We start from the raw sequence: 22,996 nt of genomic DNA, 5'->3' as shown, positions 1-22,996 counted from the left end.
CCAGGAGCCAATCAGTTCTGTCTGTCAGGCCTGGAGGGGCGGGAAGAGCAGCAGCTGCTGAGTGGAGCCGCTTCTCCAGCAACAGCTGCTGCTCTTCCCGCTCCCCGGTGGCAGAGGCGGGTTACTGCACGTAACTGGACTTTTAGTGTCCGGTCAGCTGTGCTGACTGGACCCTGCTAGTTTCCCTTTTCGACCGGACGTTCTAGTCAAAAACTGGACACCTGGCAACCCTACCCACTCGTCCCTGAGCTCCCCACATCGCTGGGGCGCCCCCAGGGGTGAAAGTAAGTTAGAGGACTTACCGGTACGCCGGAGTCCTGAGCAGGGGGTGTGGCCTCAACTGGAAGAGGCAGGGCCTTAACTCCCCAGGCCAGGGCTCCAGCTGCGGTAGTGGCGGCTGGGAGCCCGGGGCCCTTTAAATCACACCCGAGCTACCAGCTGCAGAGGCGGCTGGGAGGCTCGGGAGCGATTTAAAGGGCCCAGGGCTCCAGCTGCCGCTACCGCAGCTGAGCCCTGGGCCTTTTAAATCACTGAGGAGCCCTGGGGGCTCCCGGCTGTCACTGCTACCCCGGGACTCTGGGCTCTGGCAGAGCTTTAAAGGGCCTGGGGCTTCGCTGTGGTAGCAGCTGCCAGAGCCCCGAGCCCCTTAAATCCCTACCTGAGCCCTGCTGCCTGAGCCCTGGGGTAGCGGTGGCCAGGCTCCATTGGGGATTTAAGGGGCTCCAGCCGCCGCTACCGCCCCGGCCCTTTAAATGCCCGCCGGAGCCCCCCCACCCCTACCCCAGGGCTCGGGCAGCAGGGGCAGTTAGTCCTGCTTGCCAGTACTGCTTGCCGTTAGCGTTCTTTGTCAAAAACTCCTGAAAAAAGAAAATAATTGATTGCAATAAAATATGGCCCAAATCTAAGGCACCACCCCAATCCCACCTCACACAGCCCGTACTCCTCTCTGGCTCTCTGTTGTTCTCCTTGTGCCGAGATGTGGCCCATTGGGTTAGGCAGCGACTGAGATCGAGGCCCCATTGTGCCAGGTGCTTCACAGACACCTAGTGAAAGACGCTCCCTGCCCCAAAGAGCTTACAATCCAACAGACAAAACCAAGGGTGAGAGGGGAAACTAAGGCATGGTGATTTGTGCCAGGTCACACAGAAGGTCAGTGGCAGAGCAGCGAGTAGGACCCAGCTGTCCTGGCTCCCAGGCTTGTCCTGCACCACTAGACCAGGCTGGCTCCCCTCCCAAAGGACCTGCTGAGGGAGCTGCGGCTCTGGATGGATGTGGAAGCACCCTGTGGACATGGAGGCTAGGCAGGAAACATCAGGGAGCTCCCAAGTGACCATGATCTCATGGATCCCAGTCCTCCACCAGACGCTGTGTGTCCTTTCCCCATCACTCCTTACAATCAGGGGTCTCTCTCGACTCCCGCAAAGGTTTGCTTCCCAGGGAGCTTCCCTGGAGCTGTCAGGCTGACTTGCCTGAGGGTCCCCAGCAGCCTGACTGGCGCTTGGGATGAATTGTGCAGTAACTCTTGGGAGCTGGGGGAGTGCCCGAAGTCTGTGTTCTGGGAAGCGGTTTGCTACTCGGTCCTGTGCCAATAGATGGTGCTCAAGTATATGTAGCCTGGTCCCTGGGTTTTGTAGGGCCAAGACAATTTCTTGTGCACTGCAAATGGCTACCTCAGAGCGGCCATACTGGGTCAGGCCAATGGCCCATCTAGCCCAGTGTCCTGTCTTGCGACAGTGGCCAGGGCCAGGTGCTTCAGAGGGCATGAACAGAACAGGGCAATTATTGAGTAATCCATCCCTTGTTATCCACTCCCAGCTTCTGGCAGTCGGAGGCTTAGGGACACCCAGAGCATGGGGTTACGTCCCTGACCATCTTGGCTAATAGCCATTGTTGGACCTGTCCTCCAGGATCTCATCTCATTCTTTTTTGACCCTAGTTATACTTTTGGCCTCCACAACATCCCCTGGCAGTGAGTTCCTCAGACTGACTTTGTGCTGTGTGAAGAAATACCTCCTTAGGTTTGGTTTAAACCTGCTGCCTATTAATTTCATCAGGTGACGCCTAGTTCTTGTGTTCTGTGAAGGGTCAATAACACTTCTTTATTCACTGTCTCCGCACCCGTCCTGGTTTTATAGCCTCTGTCACATCCCCCCCTTAGCCGTCCCTTTTCCAAGCTGAACAGTCCCACTCTTTTTAATCTCTCCTCATCTGGAAGCTGTTCCAGCCCCCTGATCATTTTTGTTGCCCTTCTTGTGCACATCTTTACACTGGTGCATAATGTATTTCCTAGGCACTGAGCAGAGAAACATCAGCTACTATCCTGTCCCCAGGCATCTCTCTCATGCCAAGAGCCTCCCAGTTGCTGGGAGACCATCTCCACCCCCTGTCCGGGCTGTGTGGCTGGACTCAGTGAGCCTGACTTACCTGCTTTTGTGGGTTATCAAGAATAATCAGCTCGGCACCTTGGTCTTTGCAGGCCTGCTTGGCATAGGACCAGTGTTTACACACTGTGGAGAAGTAGTAGCAGGTCCCTGAATTCAGCAGCCAGCCAGCTGGACAAATGCTGCAGGCAGAGTCTGCAATGCGAGACAAGCAGAGGTCACTCTCAGCGCTGGACTGCAACGGACAATAATAGCGTCTGCCTAGTGCCCTTTAGCCAATGACCTCAACGCGCTTAGCCAAGGTGGGGAAGCGTCACCCTTAATTTGCAGAGGGGGGGAAACTGAGACAGAGAGAGGTGCAGTAACTTGCTCAAGACCATTCCCAAGCTGGGAAGAGAACTCAGGAGACCTGATTTCCGGCCTCACCTGCCCTAACCACTAGCCCAGTGGTTTTCAACCTTTTTTCGTTTACGGCCCTTTAAACCATTTCTAATGGTGGTGCAGACCCCTTTGGAAATCTTAGACATAGTCTGCAGACCCCCAGGGATCCGTGTACCACAGGTTGAAAGCCACTGCACTGGACAACATTGACTTCAAGGAGCTGGGAATAGAAGCCAGGAGTCCCAGTGGCCAGCCCTCTGCTCTAACCACTAGACTTCATATACCTCCCAGAGATGGGAATAGAAGCCAGGTGTCCTGCATTCCAGTCCCCTGCTCTAACTATTAGACAAAACTGACTCCTTGACAAACTAGGGGAAATCCCAGCTAGCCCCCTGAACATTATCACTGCTTGTGGGGAAAAGGAGCAGGAATCCTAACTGCACGAGGTGCCATGGCCCAGGCCCCCATTTGCTGGGTGCTGTACATTATTTATTACATGAATTATGGCAGTGCTTAGATGCCGCAGTCATAGATCAGGCCCCATTCTGTTAGGCATGGTACAAACACAAAACAGAAAGACAGTCCCTGCCGTGAAGAGCTGACAGTCTCAGCAAGTCGAGGCTGGCGTGTGTCTCACCGTTCCTTTTCTGGACAGCATCCAGAATCTTGTAGGCTTCAGCCCTGATGTCATCTCTGTCACTTTTCGCTTTGGCCAGACCCTCCGACACTGCAAACACAACACATGTCACATGTAGGAATAGGGTTGTATCCCTTTAAACAGTCTGTGAGCCTCCAGTGGCGCTCACCATATTCTGTACTTCAGAAGCTGCCAGAAGCCAGCTAGAGCAGCGGGTGTGTGCAGCTAGGCCTGGCACACCTGTGTGCAGATCGTAAACACTAGGACTTGGGGCCTGGCTGTGACACTGAAGTGGGGCCCGTATCCCAGCAGCAGGAGTCACAGAGCTTGTTACACGGTCAGTCTGATACAGTCATTAGGGACTGGAGACCTGGCCGGAATCACCAGCTGAACCTGAACCTTTCACAAGGGTCAAAATCATTCATCTAAAACCAGGTCCCCACCCCCAAACCTCAGCAGGAGCCCTGCCCTCGCCTCACACCCAGGCACACTGCCCTGCCCCACAATTCCCTACCTCTGGCTCCCCAGTTTATTACACCTGGGCCATCTTCTGCCCAGCCCTTTAATCTATCTGCCTCCCCTCAGCCACTAATGAGTCACCATCCCTATTTCCCTCCCCCCGGCCCTCCCCTGCTTCCAAAACACATATCCCCTCTCCTAGCGGTCCCAAGTGAACCTAGGGAGAAAGAAACGGCCAGATCCCCCCTCTGTAGCAGCCCAGCCCATGGGAGTCCCTGAAGGCCAGAGACTCCTGCAGTGACCGGGAATGCACCTGGGGTGAGAATCCCTGGAACTGAAGAGTGAACTGGCTTCCCCAGTTCACCCCAGCTAGTCACACACCCTGAGCCTGGTACAAGAGGAGCCCTGAGTGCAGAGGCTCTGTGGGCACTGGCTGTGTCTCCGCCCCTCCGGTGGGTCACCCAGAGTAGGGCAGGGCCCTGGTTTCCGGCCTCGGTGACTTGATCCCAAATGCTGCTTGCGCGGGCTGGCCTGGCGGGGTAGGGTGGAATGGATCCCAAATCGCCATGGGAACCTGGCGCTGGGATTCTCCACCCCGCTCTCTTCTTTCTGCTGTTCTCCACCCCCTCCTCTGCCTGAGCCCTGCTCCCTGCCCCCCACCCCGCCATGGGCACTCACCTTCCACTCTCAGCGTGGCCTGGTCCGACTGCAGCCTCTTCAGCTCCGTGGCCAGCTCCACCTCTGAGAGATAAACAGGGCTGATCACGTTCCTGAGAGGGGACCCAGGGCTCAGCGGGAACAAGGAGGTGGCCAGGGAATGGGGGATGTTGGGGGGAGCTTGGAAGGAGGAGGAGTGACTTGACTGGGGTGCAGGAGGTTCGTAGAGGTGATGCTGGGCTGTGGGTCTGTGAGGGCTTCAGTACGTACCAGTGCTGTGCATGGCGGACTGGTTGAAATGAAGTGTCTCCAGTTGCTTCGCTGTCTTGGAGCCTGGAAGAGACAGAGGCCGGTGAGCTGGGAACTACCCCTCTCTTCATCTCGTGGGGCAGGGCCGTGTTCCCTAGCAGAGCGGGTCTGTCAGGTACTGGGGTCTCCTGGGGCTGGTTTCCTTCCTGGGAAGAGGCGGCGCGGGTGGATTTTCTTTCATCCCCTGGCCATGACGGTCCATGACTCAGGCTCCGAGATGGAGAGCGACTTGCCCCAGGCCAGGTAGTGAAGCAAGATTAGAACTCGGGGCTCCCTGACTTGTGCTCATTCCCTCAGACCCCACCTCCAGCTACCAGCCCTGCCTGGGGACAGCTTGTTAGTGAGTTTAGTTAGGGCCCATCCAGACTAGGGAAATTTGTACTAGTGTCACCGTGGACTGGTGCAAATCCCTAGTGCAGACACATGGCACAAGGCTTGCACAGGTTACCAGGATTAGACCCACTGATGTGAGTCCTACTTTGCATTATCCCAGTGTGTGTCTACATTAGTGGTTTGCATCAGCATTTACCTATCAGGACACGGTCTGTAGACAAGGGGCAGGTTCTCCATCACCTGGAATTATTAAAAGATTGTCTGTCTCTTCCTAAAAGTTCCACTCCAGCTTGACTGCCAGATATGGGCTGGATATAGGAATCGCTGGGTGGGATTCTGTGGCCTCTGCTATGCAGGAGGTCAGACTAGAGGCCCATAACAGTCCCTTCTGGCTGTAACATCTATGAGCAACGATGGTGCAAACTTCCCTAATGCAGACAGGAACCTAGCTAGTTAGATAGACCCTGAGCCAAACACCACTGAAGACAATGGGAGCCTTTCTATTGGTTCGGTGGGTTTCAGATCAAACCATTAGTTAGTTAATAGGAGCAGAACAGAAAAGAAGAGAGGTTTGGAATTTCTTGTTTCCCTGTGTCCCTCTGCCTGTCTGTCTGTCTCCACCTATCACCCCATGTCTTACACTTAGGTTGGAAGCTCTTTGGGGCAGGAACTGGCTTTGTGTACTGTGTTTGTACAGCACCTCACACAATGGAGTCCTGGTTCATAACTGGGGCTCCTGGGTGCTGCCATAATACACCTAACAGGCGAGTCTGGGATCCATAGACAATCACAGTCCTTGTTATAGCCAATGAGTGCCAAGTATCCACTTTTAGACACAACAGGAGGAGCTATCAACCTCATTTATGTAGTGAAACAGCTGCAGATAATGAAAGTGACCACCCAAGGCACCAGGCTGCATGGCAGGAAAGAGCCGTGTGGGCCGAGGGGCACCCTGGTTGTAGCCCCAGGTGTTCGGAGCAGCCTGTGTGTGAGGGAGGCTGAAGGAGCTGTGAGCGGGACCCTGTCAGGAAGCAGAGATGGAGTTTCTTGGGCACAGAGCTTAAGGGGCAGAAGGGGGATTTCCGAGGCAGGGAACAGCCTGCAGCTGTTTGTTCCTGCTGTGTTCAAGGGAACAAGATGTTCTAACTAAACAAGATCACAGCGAGAACAGACCTGCTTGGGAGCAGCGATTGCTCCCCCTAACAGGAACAAACCTGACAGCACCTCTGATTTTTGGCTTCTGCCAAAGGGGCAACATCAGTAATACAAATACACGGACACTCATAAGTAAACTGAATTGTTACCGTTGCCTCTCAGCACGGATTGACCAGTCCGCAACTGCTCCAGCTCCTTGGACATCTCCGAGTCTAGACAGAAGGACAGATGCCAGCTGTTGTTTATATGGTTTGGGGGGGGGGAGGGGGCTGAGTTTTCGATTTGGGTTCACAGCGTAGAGCGACATGCTGCATTTCTACTTTCCAACTTCCCCCTGTGGAGATAATCTCTGAGGGTGATATCCCCAAAGGGATTTCGGCATTGCAATGCTGAGCACCACAGTGCCTAGAAAATCCCAGGAACACCCACAAAGCCGAGTTACATGCCCAGGCTCCGATACAATGACTGGGGAGAGCAATGCATCTGAGTGCAATCCCCAAAACCCAGCACGCTAGGCGGGGAGCTGTGTAAGTAGCCAATGGGAGATACTGATGAGCCATCCCCACCCTTTTCTCAGAGCTAGGCATGCTAATCCAGGCTGCAGAAATGGGAAGTATCTAGCTCCTCTAGTGATCCACAGACAGGAACTCCTCTCCTGGCTTAGGCACCTAGGTAGTGTCTTTTGGGAATGAGTTAGGTGCCTGCCTCATTCTACACAAAATGCAGGGGAGGAGGTGCTGCTGCCCACCTTATAATTTATAGCCCAATGGTCAGAACACTCACTTGGGATGTGGGCGACCCAGGTTCAAATCCCTCCTCCCTGGCAGAGGAGCAGAAAGGATTTGTATAGGGGCTTAGGTGGGAGACAAGCATCCAGATGCCTCGAGGGAGGCAGGAGTGCGCATGCCTAGAGGTGTCGAGTGAGTTTAGGCACCTACAGTGCTCAGTGGGAGTTTTGTGGATTGCAGTAGGAGACTTAGGTGCCTCACTGGCTTCAAGGATTTCACCCAGAGTCCCCTCTGAATGACTTCTGCCCTGGCGCAGTCTGGCCAACTCCAGAGGTTAAAAACCAATCACAAGATTGGCTTAAAAATCATGAGATTTGTGAAAAATAATAGACTTTACTTTTCTTTTCTTTGCCTCCTGGTTTCTGAGCCATTACATCGCTTTCCCAAGTTTTTCTGTGCAACTAGAATCCGTCTCAGTATTTTTAAATGAAAGCTCAGATTCTCACCTAATCACAAGACTCCTGGAGCCGGGGCTTCAATTCAAACACCACCTAGAGTTCACAACGCTGAGGCTGCTGTGTGTAATGACACCCACCAAGGCTCCTCAGCAGGACGTGAATCCCTGCCACAGCAAAGACCTTTTGAGCTACAGGAGCTACTCTGTTAGCTGGCAGGAGTAGTTAGGCTGTTATCCTGTGTGGAGCAGCTGCTAGAGGGCATCCCAGCACACATTGTACTCACTTGTACCTGTGAATACATTCAAGAGTCAAACACCAGCGTGTTCCTGCTCACAGTGTGGGCTCTGGGAAGGTGCCCCACTGCTGTGAATTGGAGGGCAGGTGGCCTGACTTAATGAGCCTTGTCTTACAATTAGCAGCATTATGGCACAATGAAACACATTGCGGGGGCCTATATCCCTTCTCCTGCAGTGTCTTGACACTGGCCATTGCCAGACATAAGGGGACCTGGCTGGGAGGGACTCTTGGCCTGAAATCCTGGCCTTGCTGAAGCCAATGAGAGTTTGGCCATTGACTTAATGGAGTCAGGATTTCACCCCGGTCTTTTCCACGGGTCCATTCCTGTGTGATAGTCCTAAATGCACTCCGGGATACTTACACTTTCCAATCACCATGGCGAGGAGGATGACCCATAACACAAACGACACGGCGTGCACAGCGTAAAGGGTTAATACTGACCTTTCCTCCCCATTCAGGCCCCTACCGCACTGCAGCAAGGAATTCCCTGGAAGGCAGGAGCAGAGACAGCGGGGGTTAGAGCATCGGTCCCTGCCCTCTGGCGAACCAGTGCTGCGGGGGCAGGTGTGCTCGAAGCCTCGCGGGGAAGGCACTAGGGGAATTCAGAATTCACTGTTATTGTAATTCATAAATAGTGATGGACGTGTCACTGGGGTCAGGAATCTCTGTGCAGCACAGAGCATGCCGGGGAATTCACACCCTCTATCTATCTATCCCTATAGAATCATAGAATATTAGGGTTGAAAGAGACATCAGGAGGTCATCTAGTCCAACCCCCTGCTCAAAGCAGGACCAATCCCCAACTAAATCATCCCAGCCAGGGCTTTGTCAAGCCGGGCCTTAAAAACTTCTAAGGATGGAGATTCCACCACCTCCCTAGGTAACCCATTCCAGTGCTTCACCACCCTCCTAGTGAAAGAGTTTTTCCTAATATCCAACCTAGACCTCTGCCACTGCAACTTGCGACCATTGCTCCTTATATCCACCCTATCTATCTATCATTTGCCCACCTGGATTTCCATTGAGCCTAAGCCCCAGAAGTAAGAGAACCCCATTTCCTGGGAGTCCCCTCTGTTTTCCCAAGGATCCTTTGGGGGAGCCAGGCCATGAGATCCATGTGAGATGCTGGGATGATTCCCTGGGGTTTCACCTCCCACCCTTTCTTCTCTCTGCTTTGACTGCCTTCCACCATCAGGATACAGCTCCGCGGCTGCAACCCCTGCCTACATCTCCCCCTCACCCCCTGTTCAGTCCGTGCTCCCCTCCTGATGGTTGCTTGTACCACCTCCCTATTGCCAGCCCTGGCCTCCCCCCCAGTGCCCTATGCTCTCCCATACACTGTCCTCTAAGATTCCTCCCCATCTTGCTGCAGACTCATGCGCCATGAAGCCTGCCAGGCAGAAAGGCTGCCCCCCGCTCTGTGCTGCTCTGTCCCATCCACTGTAGCCTCCTCCAGGCAGGGACAAGCCCTTGGTTCAGAGCGTTGCTCCATGCACAGTACCATGTACTCACCAGCCAAACCCCCCTTCCTCCACTGCCCCAGCCCACTGTGCTGCTGTCAGTGGGGAGGGGAAGGAAGCAGCTGTGTCTCCAACGCCTACATCTCAAATCAGCGCCCCCTCCCACACACACATGCACATATCCCCCTTCACTTCCCAGGAATGAAAGTAAAAAAAGAGGAAGAAAAGAAGCACAAATCTGCTGTAAGCACAGAATTGCACGAGGCATGTTCCTATTGCACAACGCAGGGACAGTCCGCCTGATCAGCAGAACTCTGGCTCCGAAATGCCTCTCGTAACACGTCCACCCCTGGGCCTGGGACAGGGATCAGGGCCAAGGCTCCTGATGGTATAACCTGCAATTGTGTACGACGGGCTCCAGCGCCCAGCAACTCGTGCATTGTGGACACTAGTCCTGAGTGCAATATGGATGCAAAATGGATCTATTTATCCATTCAATCCCATAAATGCTAGCCATCCCTATACAACCCCAGCCAGCCATCCCCATACTCCTCCATCCGTCCATCCATCCATCCATCCCCATACACCCCCCTCCATTCATCTCCATATACCCCCCATCCATCCATCCCCATAAACCCCCCCTCCATCCAACCATCCCCATACACCCCCCTCCATCCATCTCCATATACCCCCCCATCCATCTATCCATCCCCATACACACACATCCATCCCTATCTATCTCACAATCTCCATACACACCAGTTCATCCACATCTATCTATCTATCTATCTATCTATCTATCTATCATCATACAGCACCCCTCCGTCCCCATACACTCTCTCTCTCACTCCCCCGCTTTTAAACCCCTCATTGCCATAGTATGCAAGCACCAAACATAAACATCTGATGAAATGCTGCTGAGACAAGCCTGGAATTCTCAGCCTGGCTCTGCCCAGCACCTCCTGCTGTGACATATGAAACGCCACCCTCCCAAAGTACAGACCTGCCTTCGAGTCTGACTTCGCTGCTGAGCACTATGCCACTCCATAAGTAGGGCCCAATCCTGCAAACCTCGCTGACACCGCCCTCCTCTTGGCTTCACTGGGGTGTGAAGTCTGCAGGATCAGGACGTGTTATCAAGGAATGAGCTGATTAGCAGGAAATGATTGCGCACTCTCCCACTAATGCAGCCTGCTCTCCCAAAAGCCATTTCTGTCTCCTGTTCCTTGAGCGTCCCTTGGTTGGACTCTTCGCACTTTTGGTAAATGCTGCATCTGAGCCTCTTCCTACCCCAATGGCTCCAGCGGCTTTTATACCAGCTGAGGCTCTGAGCATCTTTCCTGGAAAAGGAAACACATGTACCCAGCCACTCTTCCTCTCTTCAGAACACAGAGATCTGTGACCCTGTCACTTCTCCTCTAGCAGCTGAGAGCCTTCATCCAACCAGGATTCCTGGTGCAGCTGACAAATAATAGCCACCCACCCAGTGACCCAAGGGGCACAGACAATCTTTAAGTGGGAGGATCTTTTCGGAGCTGGGCATGTCCTTACCCTGGGCCCGGCAAGAGGGGTTCTCGCGTGTGCAGTCTGTGAACATTGCTGTTCAGGGAAACAGAATGGTGAACATCTTGCAAATAAACAAACGGCACTAAGAAAACACCTGACTCCATGTCACTGATTTCTGCTCCAAACAGGAAGCCAATCTACAAGGGCCTGAAAAGCCACTTGTCAAAGGGCACCAACATCTTTCTCTCTTTTCAGGGTCTTTGTGCCATTGATGGCACTTGGCATCTTGTCAGTTTCACTGGTTTGCAGCCCTGCATAGGCTGTGTGTCGGGTTCCCCTGTTGTTTGCATTGGTCTCTCTCACAGCACCAGGGAGGGGAAAACAAGGAAAATGTAATGGTAAAAGTACAAAAATTGGCAGGAGTACCCGGGGGAGGAGTAGGAGCTGAAACAACTTGTGTAACTAAAATCACTAGGGGGAATATTTTCAAAAGCACCTAAGGGGATGTCTACACTGCAGCAAAAGCCATGCGGCATGGCTGCGGCTGACCCAGGTCAGCTGACTCAGGCTTGTGGGATGCAGCCTGCAGGGGCTAAAAATTGCAGTGTAGACATTTGGGCTCGGGTGGGAGCCCAGGCTTTGAGACCCTGCCCCTCACCATGTTTCAGAGCCGGGGCTCCAGCCCAAGCCCAAATGTCTATGCTGCGATTTTTAGCTCCACAGCACAAGTCCCAGAAGCCCAAGTCGATTGACCCTAGTTCTGTGGCTCAGTGCAGTGGATTTTTTATCGCAGTGTAGACGTACCCTAAGTAATTTAGGAGCATAAATCCCAGTTTCAAAAGGCACTTGGGGCCAGATTTTCAAAGGTATCTGGCCCCTAGAGATGCAAAATCACCTCTCCAGCCCAGAGACTGTAACAGTGATGTTGGTGTCTCAGGGAGTTCTGTTCTGAGTAGAGTTCTAAGAAAGGGGATGATATCTTGGGTTCTGGTACCTGACCAGGACTCCTAGATGCTACTGTAATACAAATAAATAATAATCGTCTGTTCCTCAAGAAATGGCTCTCATCTCCAGCTGGCTGACTCCAACGCCAAGATTGCTCAGGACAGAGACACTGCCAGTGACAGAGCTGCAGAATACCTCTGAAAACTGGGCTGAGAGGGGAACCCAGCGGAGGAAGAGGAAAAGGAAGATCTCACCTGGGCCAGCAGGTAAATGATTGGCTTGGCTCCGCCGCCTCTCTGTGGGCTGCTCTGCCTCAGTTTTTGCACCAATGTCACTAAGCCCTGGTCTACACTAGGACTTTAGGTCGAATTTAGCAGCGTAAAATCGATCTAAACCTGCACCCGTCCACAGGATGAAGCCCTTTATTTCGACTTAAAGGGCTCTTAAAATTGATTTCCATACTCCACCCCTGACAAGTGGATTAGCGCTTAAATCGGCCTTGCCGGGTCGAATTTGGGCTACCGTGGACACAATTCGACGGTATTGGCCTCCAGGAGCTATCCCAGAGTGCTCCATTGTGACCGCCCTGGACAGCACTCTCAACTCAGATGCATTGGCCAGGTAGACAGGAAAAGAACTGCGAACTTTTGAATCTCGTTTCCTGTTTGGCCAGCGTGGCAAGCTGCAGCTGACCATGCAGAGCTCATCAGCAGAGGTGACCATGATGGAGTCCCAGAATCGCAAAAGAGCTCCAGCATGGACTGAACGGGAGGTATGGGATCTGATCACTGTATGGGGAGAGGAATCCGTGCTATCAGAACTCCGTTCCAGTTTTCGAAATGCCAAAACCTTTGTCAAAATCTCCCAGGGCATGAAGGACAGAGGCCATAACAGGGATCCGAAGCAGTGCCGCGTGAAACTTAAGGAGCTGAGGCAAGCCTACCAGAAAACCAGAGGGGCGAATGGCCGCTCCGGGTCAGAGCCTCAGACATGCCACTTCTATGATGAGCGGCATGCCATTTTAGGGGGTTCAGCCACCACTACCCCAGCCGTGTTGTTTGACTCTGTCAAGGTTCCTTCCCCACTCTGAACACCAGGGTACAGATGTGGGGACCTGCATGAAAAACCTCCTAAGCTTCTCTTTACCAGCGTAGGTCAAAACTTCCCCAAGGTACAAAATATTCCACCCTTTGTCCTTGGATTGGCCGCTGCCACCACCAAACAAATACTGGTTACTGGGGAAGAGCTGTTTGGAAACGTCTTTCCCCCCAAAATACTTCCCAAAACCTTGCACCCCACTTCCTGGACAAGGTTTGGTAAAAAGCCTCACCAATTTGCCTAGGTGACTACAGACCCAGACCCTTGGATCTTAAGAACAATGAACAATCCTCCCAACACTTGCACTCCCCCTTTCCAGGGAAATGTTGGATAAAAAGCCTCACCAATTTGCATAGGTGACCACAGACCCAAACCCTTGGATCTGAGAACAATGAAAAAGCATTCAGTTTTCTTACAAGAAGACTTTTAATAGAAATAGAAGTAAATAGAAGTAAAGAAATCCCCTCTGTAAAATCAGGATGGTAGATACCTTACAGGGTAATTAGATTCAAAACATAGAGAACCCCTCTAGGCAAAACCTTAAGTTACAAAAAAGATACACAGACAGAAATAGTTATTCTATTCAGCACAATTCTTTTCTCAGCCATTTAAAGAAATCATAATCTAACACATACCTAGCTAGATTACTTACTAAAAGTTCTAAGACTCCATTCCTGGTCTATCCCCAACAAAAGCAGCATATAGACAGACAGAGACCCTTTGTTTCTCTCCCTCCTCCCAGCTTTTGAAAGTATCTTGTCTCCTCACTGGTCATTTTGGTCAGGTGCCAGCGAGGTTACCTTTAGCTTCTTAACCCTTTACAGGTGAGAGGAGTTTTCCTCTGGCCAGGAGGGATTTTAAAGGGGTTTACCCTTCCCTTTATATTTATGACACGCCCCCCAAATCTCAGCTAGGGTGAAACACTGGCTGGGATTTCTTCCTGGAGCTCTAGGAAAAACAGAGTTAATAAGACACATGCATCTCTAAATATACTACCAAGTACATAAAGTCTAACAATATTTTCCACATCTCAAGGACGATTTTAACCAGTTGATTCTGGGAAACTTTCACGGGAGAGTGCATCAGCCACTTTCTTAGAAGCTCCTGAGATGTCTTGGATGTCAAAATCAAAATCTTGGAGAGCTAAACTCCACCGAAGAAGTTTTTTGCTATTTTCTTTGACGGTGTGAAGCCACTTCAGTGCAGCATGGTCGGTTTGCAGGTGGAAACGCCGTCCCCAAACATATGGGCGTAGCTTTTCCAGAGCATAGACAATGGCGTAACATTCTTTTTCAGTGACTGACCAGTTGCTTTCCTTCTCAGACAGTTTTTTGCTGAGAAACACTACAGGGTGAAATTCTTGATCAGGTCCTTTCTACATTAAAACTGCTCCCACACCACGCTCGGATGCATCTGTGGTTACTAGGAACGGTTTGTCAAAGTCTGGGGCCCTTAGTACAGGGTCAGACATGAGTGTCGCTTTAAGCTTGTTAAAGGCCTTCTGACACTTTTCGGTCCACTGAACAGCATTTGGCTGTTTCTTTTTGGTTAGGTCTGTCAGTGGGGCAGCGATTTGGCTTTATTGCGGTACAAATCGCCTGTAATAACCGGCCAAGCCTAAGAAGGATTGAACCTGTTTCTTTGACTTTGGGACAGGCCACTTTTGGATAGCATCCACTTTGGCCTGTAGGGGGCTGATAGTTCCTTGACCCACCTGGTGTCCAAGGTAAGTCACTCTGTTTAGACCTATTTGACACTTCTTAGCCTTAACAGTTAGTCCTGCCTCCCTTATGCGCTCAAGGACTTTTTGTAGATGTTCCAGGTGGTCTGCCCAGGAATCCGAAAATATGGCCACATCGTCAAGGTAGGCGACTGCATATTCTCCTAATCCCGCTAGGAGACCATCTAAAAGTCTTTGGAAGGCGGCGGGTGCATTTCGCAGCCCGAAAGGGAGTACATTAAATTCATGCAGCCCGAGATGTGTGGTGAAGGCTGACCTTTCCTTGGCAGATTCATCTAGCGGTACCTGCCAGTACCCCTTGGTTAAGTCCAAGGTAGAGATGAACTGGGCCCGTCCCAGTTTTTCTAATAGTTCATCTGTGCGTGGCATTGGATAGTTGTCTGGGCGAGTTACAGCATTTAGCTTACGGTAATCCATGCAAAAACATATTTCCCCATCTGGTTTGGGAACTAGAACCACTGGAGATGCCCATGCACTTCCAGAGGGGCGGATTACACCCATCTGTAACATATCCTGGATCTCCCGGTCTATAGCAGTTTTAGCTTGAGGAGACACCCGGTAAGGTTGGACCCTAATTGGGTGAGCATTACCTGTGTCAATGGAGTGGTATGCCCGTTCAGTCAGTCCTGGGGTGGCTGAGAATGTTGGCGCGTAGCTAGTGCACAGCTCCTTGATCTGCTGTCGCTGCATACGCCCAAGGGTCATGGAGAGGTTCACCTCTTCCACGCCACCAGCACTTTTCCCTTCGTAGTAGACACCTTCAGGCCACTCAGCGTCGTCTCCTCCCTGGGCTGTAAACTGACAAACCTTTAATTCTCTGGAATAAAAGGGCTTTAGAGAATTAATATGGTACACCTTAGGCTTTTTGTTGGAGGTGGGGAATGCTATGAGATAATTAACAGCTCCCAGGCGCTCCTGGACCGTGAATGGCCCTTCCCACGATGCTTCCATTTTATGGGCCTGGAGCGCCTTTAAGACCATGACCTAGTCCCCTACTTTGAAGGAACGCTCTCTGGCATGTTTATCATACCAGGCTTTTTGCTCTTTTTGAGCATCCTGTAAGTTTTCTTTAGCAAGGGCTAAAGAGGTTCGGAGGGTGTTTTGTAGGTTGGTTACAAAGTCCAGAATGTTAGTTCCTGGAGAAGGTGTAAATCCCTCCCATTGCTGCTTCACCAACTGTAATGGCCCCTTAACCTCACGGCCATATACAAGTTCAAATGGGGAAAACCCGAAACTGGGATGTGGTACAGCTCTGTAGGCAAAGAGCAACTGCTGCAACACTAGGTCCCAATCATTGGAGTGCTCATTTACGAATTTACGTATCATGGCCACCAAAGTTCCATTAAACTTCTCCACCATGCCATTTGTTTGATGGTGGTAAGGAGTGGCAACCAAGTGATTTACCCTCAAGGGATTATGAGTGGTACACTGTCGGTAGCAGTACTGTAATAGATGGGCAAAGGAGGGCGGGTTGTGCTGTTGTGACCCTCCATGACACTGTGGAAGCTGAAGGTTTGCCTGCTGGGACCTCTGCCTAGCTTGCCAAACTAATAGCCCTGACCCGTGCACTTGAACTGTCAAAAGGAAAGCAGGTCAACATTTTTACTGATTCAAAGTATGCTTTTGGTGTGCTACATGCTCATGCTGGCCTATGGAAGCAAAGGGGAATGCTGACAGCCCAAGGCTCCCCAGTCAAGTACGGGCCCCAAATCCTCCGGCTCCTAGAAGCTGTACAGCTTCCCTCGGAAGTGGCGGTGGTACACTGTAAGGCCCATCAAAGGGAAGATCAAGATGTGGCCAGAGGTAACGCCCGGGCAGATAGAGAGGCTAAGCATGCTGCCACCCTGCCATCCCCTCAGACTGAGAATGCCCATATGCATGCCCTTATCCCATCAGTAGGGGAGCTTCCAACCCCTCAGTACTCGGAGGAGGAGAGACAGCTAACTGACAAACTCGGTCTCCGGGAAAAGGAAGGATGGCTCCATTCCCCAGAAGGGAAGGTCCTCTTACCAAAGGGCCTGATCCAGCCGGTGCTGCAGAAACTACATCAAACCGCTCATGCTGGCAGGGAAGCACTTATCCAGCTAATGGGAAAATACTTTATCACTTCCGGACTCCGACCCCTGGCTGCCCAGGTACAAGCGGACTGCTTAGTCTGCCAAAAGAATAACCCCCGACCGGGACATCCTGTGCCACCAGCTGCCCTAGAACCCACTCCGGGCCCCGGACAAATGTGGCAAATAGACTTTACTGAGTTTCCCCGGATCCAAGGGTTCAAATATCTCCTTGTCATAGTGGATTGGTTCAGCGGATGGCCAGAAGCCTTCCCATGCCGTAATTGCACTGCCAGAACAGTGGCCCTCAAGTTTGTTAAGGAGATCATTCCTCGCTTTGGACTCCCCCTGTGGATGGAATCTGACAACGGGACACACTTCACGTCAAAAATCATTCAAAGCATCTCACATGCCTTACAGATCCCCTGGAAACTCCATACACCCTGGAGACCGCAAGCCAGTGGGGTAGTGGAGCGTACCAATCAGACCCTTAAACGGCATCTCTCAAAAGTGTGCCAAGAAGCCTCACTGCGATGGCCTGATGCTTTGCCCCTCGTCCTACTTCGTATCTGCATTCTTCCTAAGGGTAGATTAGGGCTTAGTCCCTTTGAAATTATGTTTGGAAGGGCATGGCCTATGAATGGTACCCTGGTTATGTCAGGGGAATGGGAGCTGGGTAATGTTTTTTTGTCACAGTATATGTGTTCCCTGTCTGCTGTTCTCTTGTCTCTTCACAGGTATACCAAGGATTCCCATCCTCTCCCCTTGGACTCTCCCTTCCACTCCTTACAGCCCGATGACTCTGTGCTTGTTCGTACCTGGAAAGACGAGCCTCTCCAGGAAAAGTGGAAAGGACCCTATACCATCCTGCTGGTCTCCCATACAGCGGCAAAGATCGAGGGACACAAAAACTGGATCCATCACTCTCGTCTGAAGGCAGTACCCGCCCCCTCGTCAGCAGAACAGTGGACTGTCCAACCTGCTGACTCCTCATCTAGTGACGATCTCGGGCTAAAGCTACTGTTTAAAAGACACAAATAGTGGGCATCTTAACGCTAAAATGGGCCCACCCAGGTACTGGAGACCCTGGGTTGGGAAGACTCTGGTGATAATTAATTGGGTAACATTGTTATTCTCTGTATTGTTATTTCCAAACTGTGCATATCGGGAGCATAACTCCTTTGTTTCGCTTGCGCACCATGTTGCTACTTTAACAAATCAGACTGATTGCTGGGTATGTGCTCTGACTCCACGGTCCCCCAAAACGGGAATGCCCCTTGACATGCTGCCCTTGACCCTAGCAGAATTAGCCGCCACCAAAGAGCAGGAAAGAACGGACTCGCCGTTCTGGAATAAGACCTCTTTACAGCAAGCCACCTATCAGGACCAGGAGTATTCAGTTGCAGTACTCACTGAGGGAGTGTTATGTTTTACCCAAAACCAATCTGATCACTATGGGCGTCCTGTGGGAAAAAGCTCCTGTGTTATTACACAGTGGGCTGATGGGTATTGGGTAAAGACCAAAAGGGGAGGCCAACAGTGTGGGTGTAATGGTTCCTCCCCTTTTAGGGAAACTCTTACAAATAATCTTACCACAAAAGAAAGGTTTGGAAATAGAACTTCCCGTCCAGTTAATATCTCCAACGTAGCAAGCCAATGGTGGGTTTGTAGTGGTCCCTATGGCGAGTGTAATTTGAACGGCACAATTAGAAACGCCCCCACTTGTACCCAATCAGGAGGATGGGATGTCCCTTTAGGGGCATATGAACCGTTTGGAAAAGCAGCCAAAGCAGCTTTAAATATCCCAGGAATCCCCTTAAGAAACAGTCCTTACTGGGCCCTACAGGGTCACTATTTTGTATGTGGCCGAAAGGCTTACAAGGTGCTGCCAGCCAACTGGACAGGTAGCTGTTATATAGCTCGTGGAGTTCCTCATCTTTCCATAACTGCCACACTGCCCAAAGGAAAGATTAGAAATGCCCGAGAAACCTCTGTTGAGTCACGAGAAAAGACCCTGCGGTGACTGACTACGGCATTGGAGGGCAATATGAAGAATTCCCTCACAACCGAGAAGCTTGTAGGGTGCTCTGTACTGGGAATAGCGTCACTGTTTACCGGGCCAGCCATGGCATGCATAGGCCGCTATACTGCAAGGCTGCAAGTGGTACTTGAGAAAGTGGCCTTTGAGTTAGAGGACTTGGTTAGTGATTTAGGATCAGCAGTAAAAACATTAAATAAAGAGGTACAGCAGCTCAGGACATTTTCCCTCCAAAAAAGGCTGGCTTTGGACTAATCTCTTGGCATCCCAAGGAGGGGTTTGTGCCCTCGTCGGGCCCCGATGTTGTGTATATGTCAATGATAGCAGTTATGAGATCTATGAAAAGATGGTACAGGTTGAGGCCCATGCCTGAGCCGGAGCACAGGTTGCCTATACTGTTCCAGAGAGCGATTGGTTGCAAACCTTGTTTTCAGGCTGGGGTTTGTTGTCTTGGCTTGGTGGTATATTTAGCCTGTTATTGAAACTTTTCTTTCCTGTATTGCTTGTATTACTGGTATTATGCTGTGCAGTATCATGTGTTAGGGCCCTTTTGCAAAAGTTAATAAGTCATTCTCTTCAGGGCTATCACAAAGTGCTTATGCAAAGTCCTATTGTAAAGAAATAAGTAGCCCAAGTGAGAAAACTCAGAGCCAAGGCTGTTGAGTGTTCTCAAGGGAGGGAGTTGTTGGGGACACTGGGGCATGGCCACTAGGTAACTCGAGGGGATGGAAGACCACGAGTGTCGATGAAGCCCCCTCGCACTAGGCCCAGGTGTCCTTACTTTATGTTTCAAATGTGAATGGTGTCCGCTGTGTCAATTAATTTTTTTAAATTATGACCATGATCTAAGATCCACATTTTCAGAATTTTCTTACATCATTCACATGCTCGGATGAATAAGGCTGCTTTCCTGAACTGCGGTCCATATTTGGAACTGTCTTTATAGTTTAGACTCAACCACCCTTCTTATACAGTTTGGAAGTTGTTCGATACTCCCTCGGGACCAGATTTACTCTTCTTTACACAGATTTGGGCCCTAGTCGGGGAGCGACGTACTCATGTAACCGAGGAGCAGAATTTGGCCCTCATATGGGTTCAGTCTCTCAGTTAGGCCTGTCTTTTTATCTTATCTATTGATATAGCATCCATCCCGAGAGTAGAAGAGCAGTTGTCCCATTTCAGACAAGATACATCAATACCTATATTGATTATTCACAATGTTTTTATCTTTGTTGTACTGTTCCTTTTGAGAAATAAGAAAATAGAGTAAAAGTAAAATGTACTTTTTCTCCCAAATCTATGTGCCATTCCTGATCTTGATTGAACAGGGGAGAGCGTCTTTCCTCTGGATTAAGAATCCAGCTGAGACAACTACCCCAGCCCCACACATTCTACAAGGGAATCCAAAGTCAGAGCAGTGGCATTCAGTGAAGGGTAGCTGCTCTCTTTGAACATCCTGATAGATGAAATAAAGGACTGGGGGTCATCATTAAAAGTACCTTAAATGGGAGCTCAATCCCCAGAGCTATGATTGCCGAATCAGGAAAAAACAAGAAAGTATGTCCTCTCAGGGATTGGCATATTCAAGTTTACAAGAGAGACGATAAAGACTGGCCATGACGTAGAAAAATCAAAATTCAAGATCGCCAGTAAGAAAAGAGCCTGAGTAATAGTCAGCTAAAGAGTGAAAGGGACCAGTTTACCCAGGAAGTTACAAGAGCCTTTATTAAAATGGAGAGCTACTTTTGTCCTTCTGTCTGCTTGCTTCTGGCAAAGGTTGATTCAGGAATAGAGGGGGAATCTCTTGGGGTCCAGCAACTCTGCTGGCTTGGGAAAGTGTGCACTGCATCACCCACTCCTCCCTGTGTGAGACAATCTCTGGGCCTCTGTTTCGACAGTTCAAAACCCTTAAAAATATCTTTCTTTACAGCTCAATTCAGAAATTGCCAGAACCTAGTCCTGTACTTTTTTCTTTAAAAACAAACAATGAAATGGGGATGTTTGCATGACAATGATATGAATCGATGTCTGTATTTTTATATCTTTAGACGCCCAACAAATATATAAAAATCTGCATTAAAATAACAATTAGTAAGTTTGCAAAACTGAGCAATGGAAAGTTCAGAAATGTTAGGATTCAGGGAGTTTGAGTACTGCGCACGTGCATTTTGACACAGTCTTTAATTGCACAATTGTACTATTTTTTTCCACAGGCCCCTCATTCTGTGACCATTGAAGTGTTGTTTGCCTTCAGACACTGTGTACATACTTCTGCAACGTGACCACATCAAGTCAGGTTCCAGGTCGCAGTCCTTCTCTTCCAGGGGCTCAGTGGCCAGGGCCCAGTATATCTAAAATATCAGGTAAATCCCTGGGATTAGGGTTGTGGCTGACAGGGCCTATTTCTCAGGCACCATGAAGTGTTCTACTATAAGGATGAGGCTTGTCTGTGCAGTAGATAGAGCTTTCTCAGGGGACAGTCTGTGACAGGAGAACAAACTCCCATGTCATTCCGAGGCTATTAGAGAGACAAGGTGGGTGAGGGATAGGGTGACCAGATAGTGAGTATGAAAAATCGTGATGGGGGTGGGGTGGGATTGATAGGCGCCTAAACCCCGAATATCTGGACTGTCCCTATAAACTTAGGACATCTGGTCACCCTAGCTGAGGTAATATCTTCTCTTGGACCAACTTCTGTTGGTGAAAGAAATAACCTTTCAAGGACCTGAAGGAGAACTCTGTGCAGTCCTTTCACCAACAGAAGTTAGTCCAATAAAAGATATTACCATGACAGATGTGAGTCATATTATTAATGTACTAGAGGAAGCTGCTCAGATACTTCATTGATGAGAACAGTAGAAAAACCTATATAGAATAAAGTGAAGGAGAAAGAGAGAGCCTCTTTCTGAGATTATCCTTTTCCTTCTCCCTAATGATCCTATTTGCTAACAAATACATACATTCTTAGTGCTGTTGTGGCTTTGTGCAGAAGTGTGAATTGTCTCAGTAGATTCTGATGTATTTTATCTTTTAGGCAAAGATATCGAAAACAGGGAATACAAACAACACCTGTTATGCAAACCCGCACCACTAGGTGGAAGCAGATATTCTGAGTTGTCATTAATTGAGAAACCATTTCAAAAAGCGAAGTAATGTTCTTGGAATTCTGCTTTAAGCCACAAGGCACACAGCTAAGCAGAGTCATCTTTTGCGTGCTGGATCTTTAATTTTTTTTCCATACGAGAACCTGCTTAAAATCCCATTAATAAACTGTGTTCTCTTCACTCTCCTATTTGTCTGTGCTGTGACGGAAGAATATAATTGTCTGTCAATAATGGCTTTTATTTGAAGCAGAGAGTTAGAAAACATGTGTGTAAAATGCTTTGAAGAAGAAAATCTCTCTAGAAATGCAAATTATTATTATTGTTGTTATTAGGTCAAATTCTACAGTAGGGATTTAGGCTCCTAGCTTCCACTGATTTCAGTGGAAGTTAGGAGTCGAAAGACCTTTGAGGAGCTGGGCCTCATACCCTACTCAGAAAAAACTTTGACTGACTTTAATTCAGCCTAGCCCTGCGTTGGGTTAAGCCCAATATCTTACTGTACATTGTACAGAAGCTTCTTGCTAGCAGGAGTCAATCTGCAGCTGTTTTTTCAGTAATGCTGTCAAGGTTCCTTCCCCACTCTGAACTCTAGGGTACAGATGTGGGGACCTGCATGAAAACCTCCTAAGCTTACTTTTACCAGCTTAGGTTAAAACTTCCCCAAGGTACAAATTAATTTTACCCTTTGCCCTTGGAATTTCCACTGCCACCACCAAACTTTAACTGGGTTTACTGGGAAACGTAGTTTGGACACATCTTCCCCCCCCCAAATCCTCCCAACCCTTGCACCCCACTTCCTGGGGAAGGTTTGGTAAAAATCCTCACCAATTTGCATAAGTGACCACAGACCCACACCCTTGGATCTTAGAACAATGAAAAAGCATTCAGTTTTCTTACAAGAAGACTTTTAATAGAAGTAAAGGAATCACCTCTGTAAAATCAGGATGGTAGATACCTTATAGGGTAATTAGATTCAAAACATAGAGAATCCCTGTAGGCAAAACCTTAAGTTACAAAAAAGACACACAGACAAGAATAGTCATTCTATTCAGCACAACTCTTCTCAGCCATTTAAAGAAATCATAATCTAACTCATACCTAGCTAGATTACTTACTAAAAGTTCTAAGACTCCAGTCCTCTTCTGTCCCCGGCACAAGCAGCAGACAGACAGACACAGACCCTTTGTTTTTTCTCCCTCCTCCCAGCTTTTGAAAGGATCTTGTCTCCTCATCGGTCATTTTGGTCAGGTGCCAA

At 49.8% G+C, this 22,996-nt stretch overlaps 1 protein-coding gene across 1 annotated transcript in view; it reads right to left on the bottom strand.

Moving 5' to 3' along the window:
- Window positions 1-776: 776 nt before the first annotated feature.
- Window positions 777-22,996, bottom strand: part of LOC141975306 (uncharacterized) — a 189,798-nt gene continuing 167,578 nt past the window's right edge. The window contains 9 exon segments of the mRNA XM_074935603.1: window positions 777-857; window positions 2,425-2,576; window positions 3,400-3,489; window positions 4,537-4,599; window positions 4,786-4,848; window positions 6,462-6,524; window positions 8,157-8,282; window positions 9,133-9,151; window positions 9,154-9,264. Of these exon segments, the coding sequence (XP_074791704.1) occupies window positions 777-857; window positions 2,425-2,576; window positions 3,400-3,489; window positions 4,537-4,599; window positions 4,786-4,848; window positions 6,462-6,524; window positions 8,157-8,282; window positions 9,133-9,151; window positions 9,154-9,264 (768 nt within the window).

The sequence above is a fragment of the Natator depressus genome, chromosome 20, assembly GCF_965152275.1.
Source record: "Natator depressus isolate rNatDep1 chromosome 20, rNatDep2.hap1, whole genome shotgun sequence".
In the NCBI taxonomy this organism is placed as follows: Eukaryota; Metazoa; Chordata; order Testudines; family Cheloniidae; genus Natator; species Natator depressus.
The sequence above is the reverse complement of the archived record's forward strand: the minus strand, read 5'-3'. Positions and strand labels throughout refer to the sequence as shown.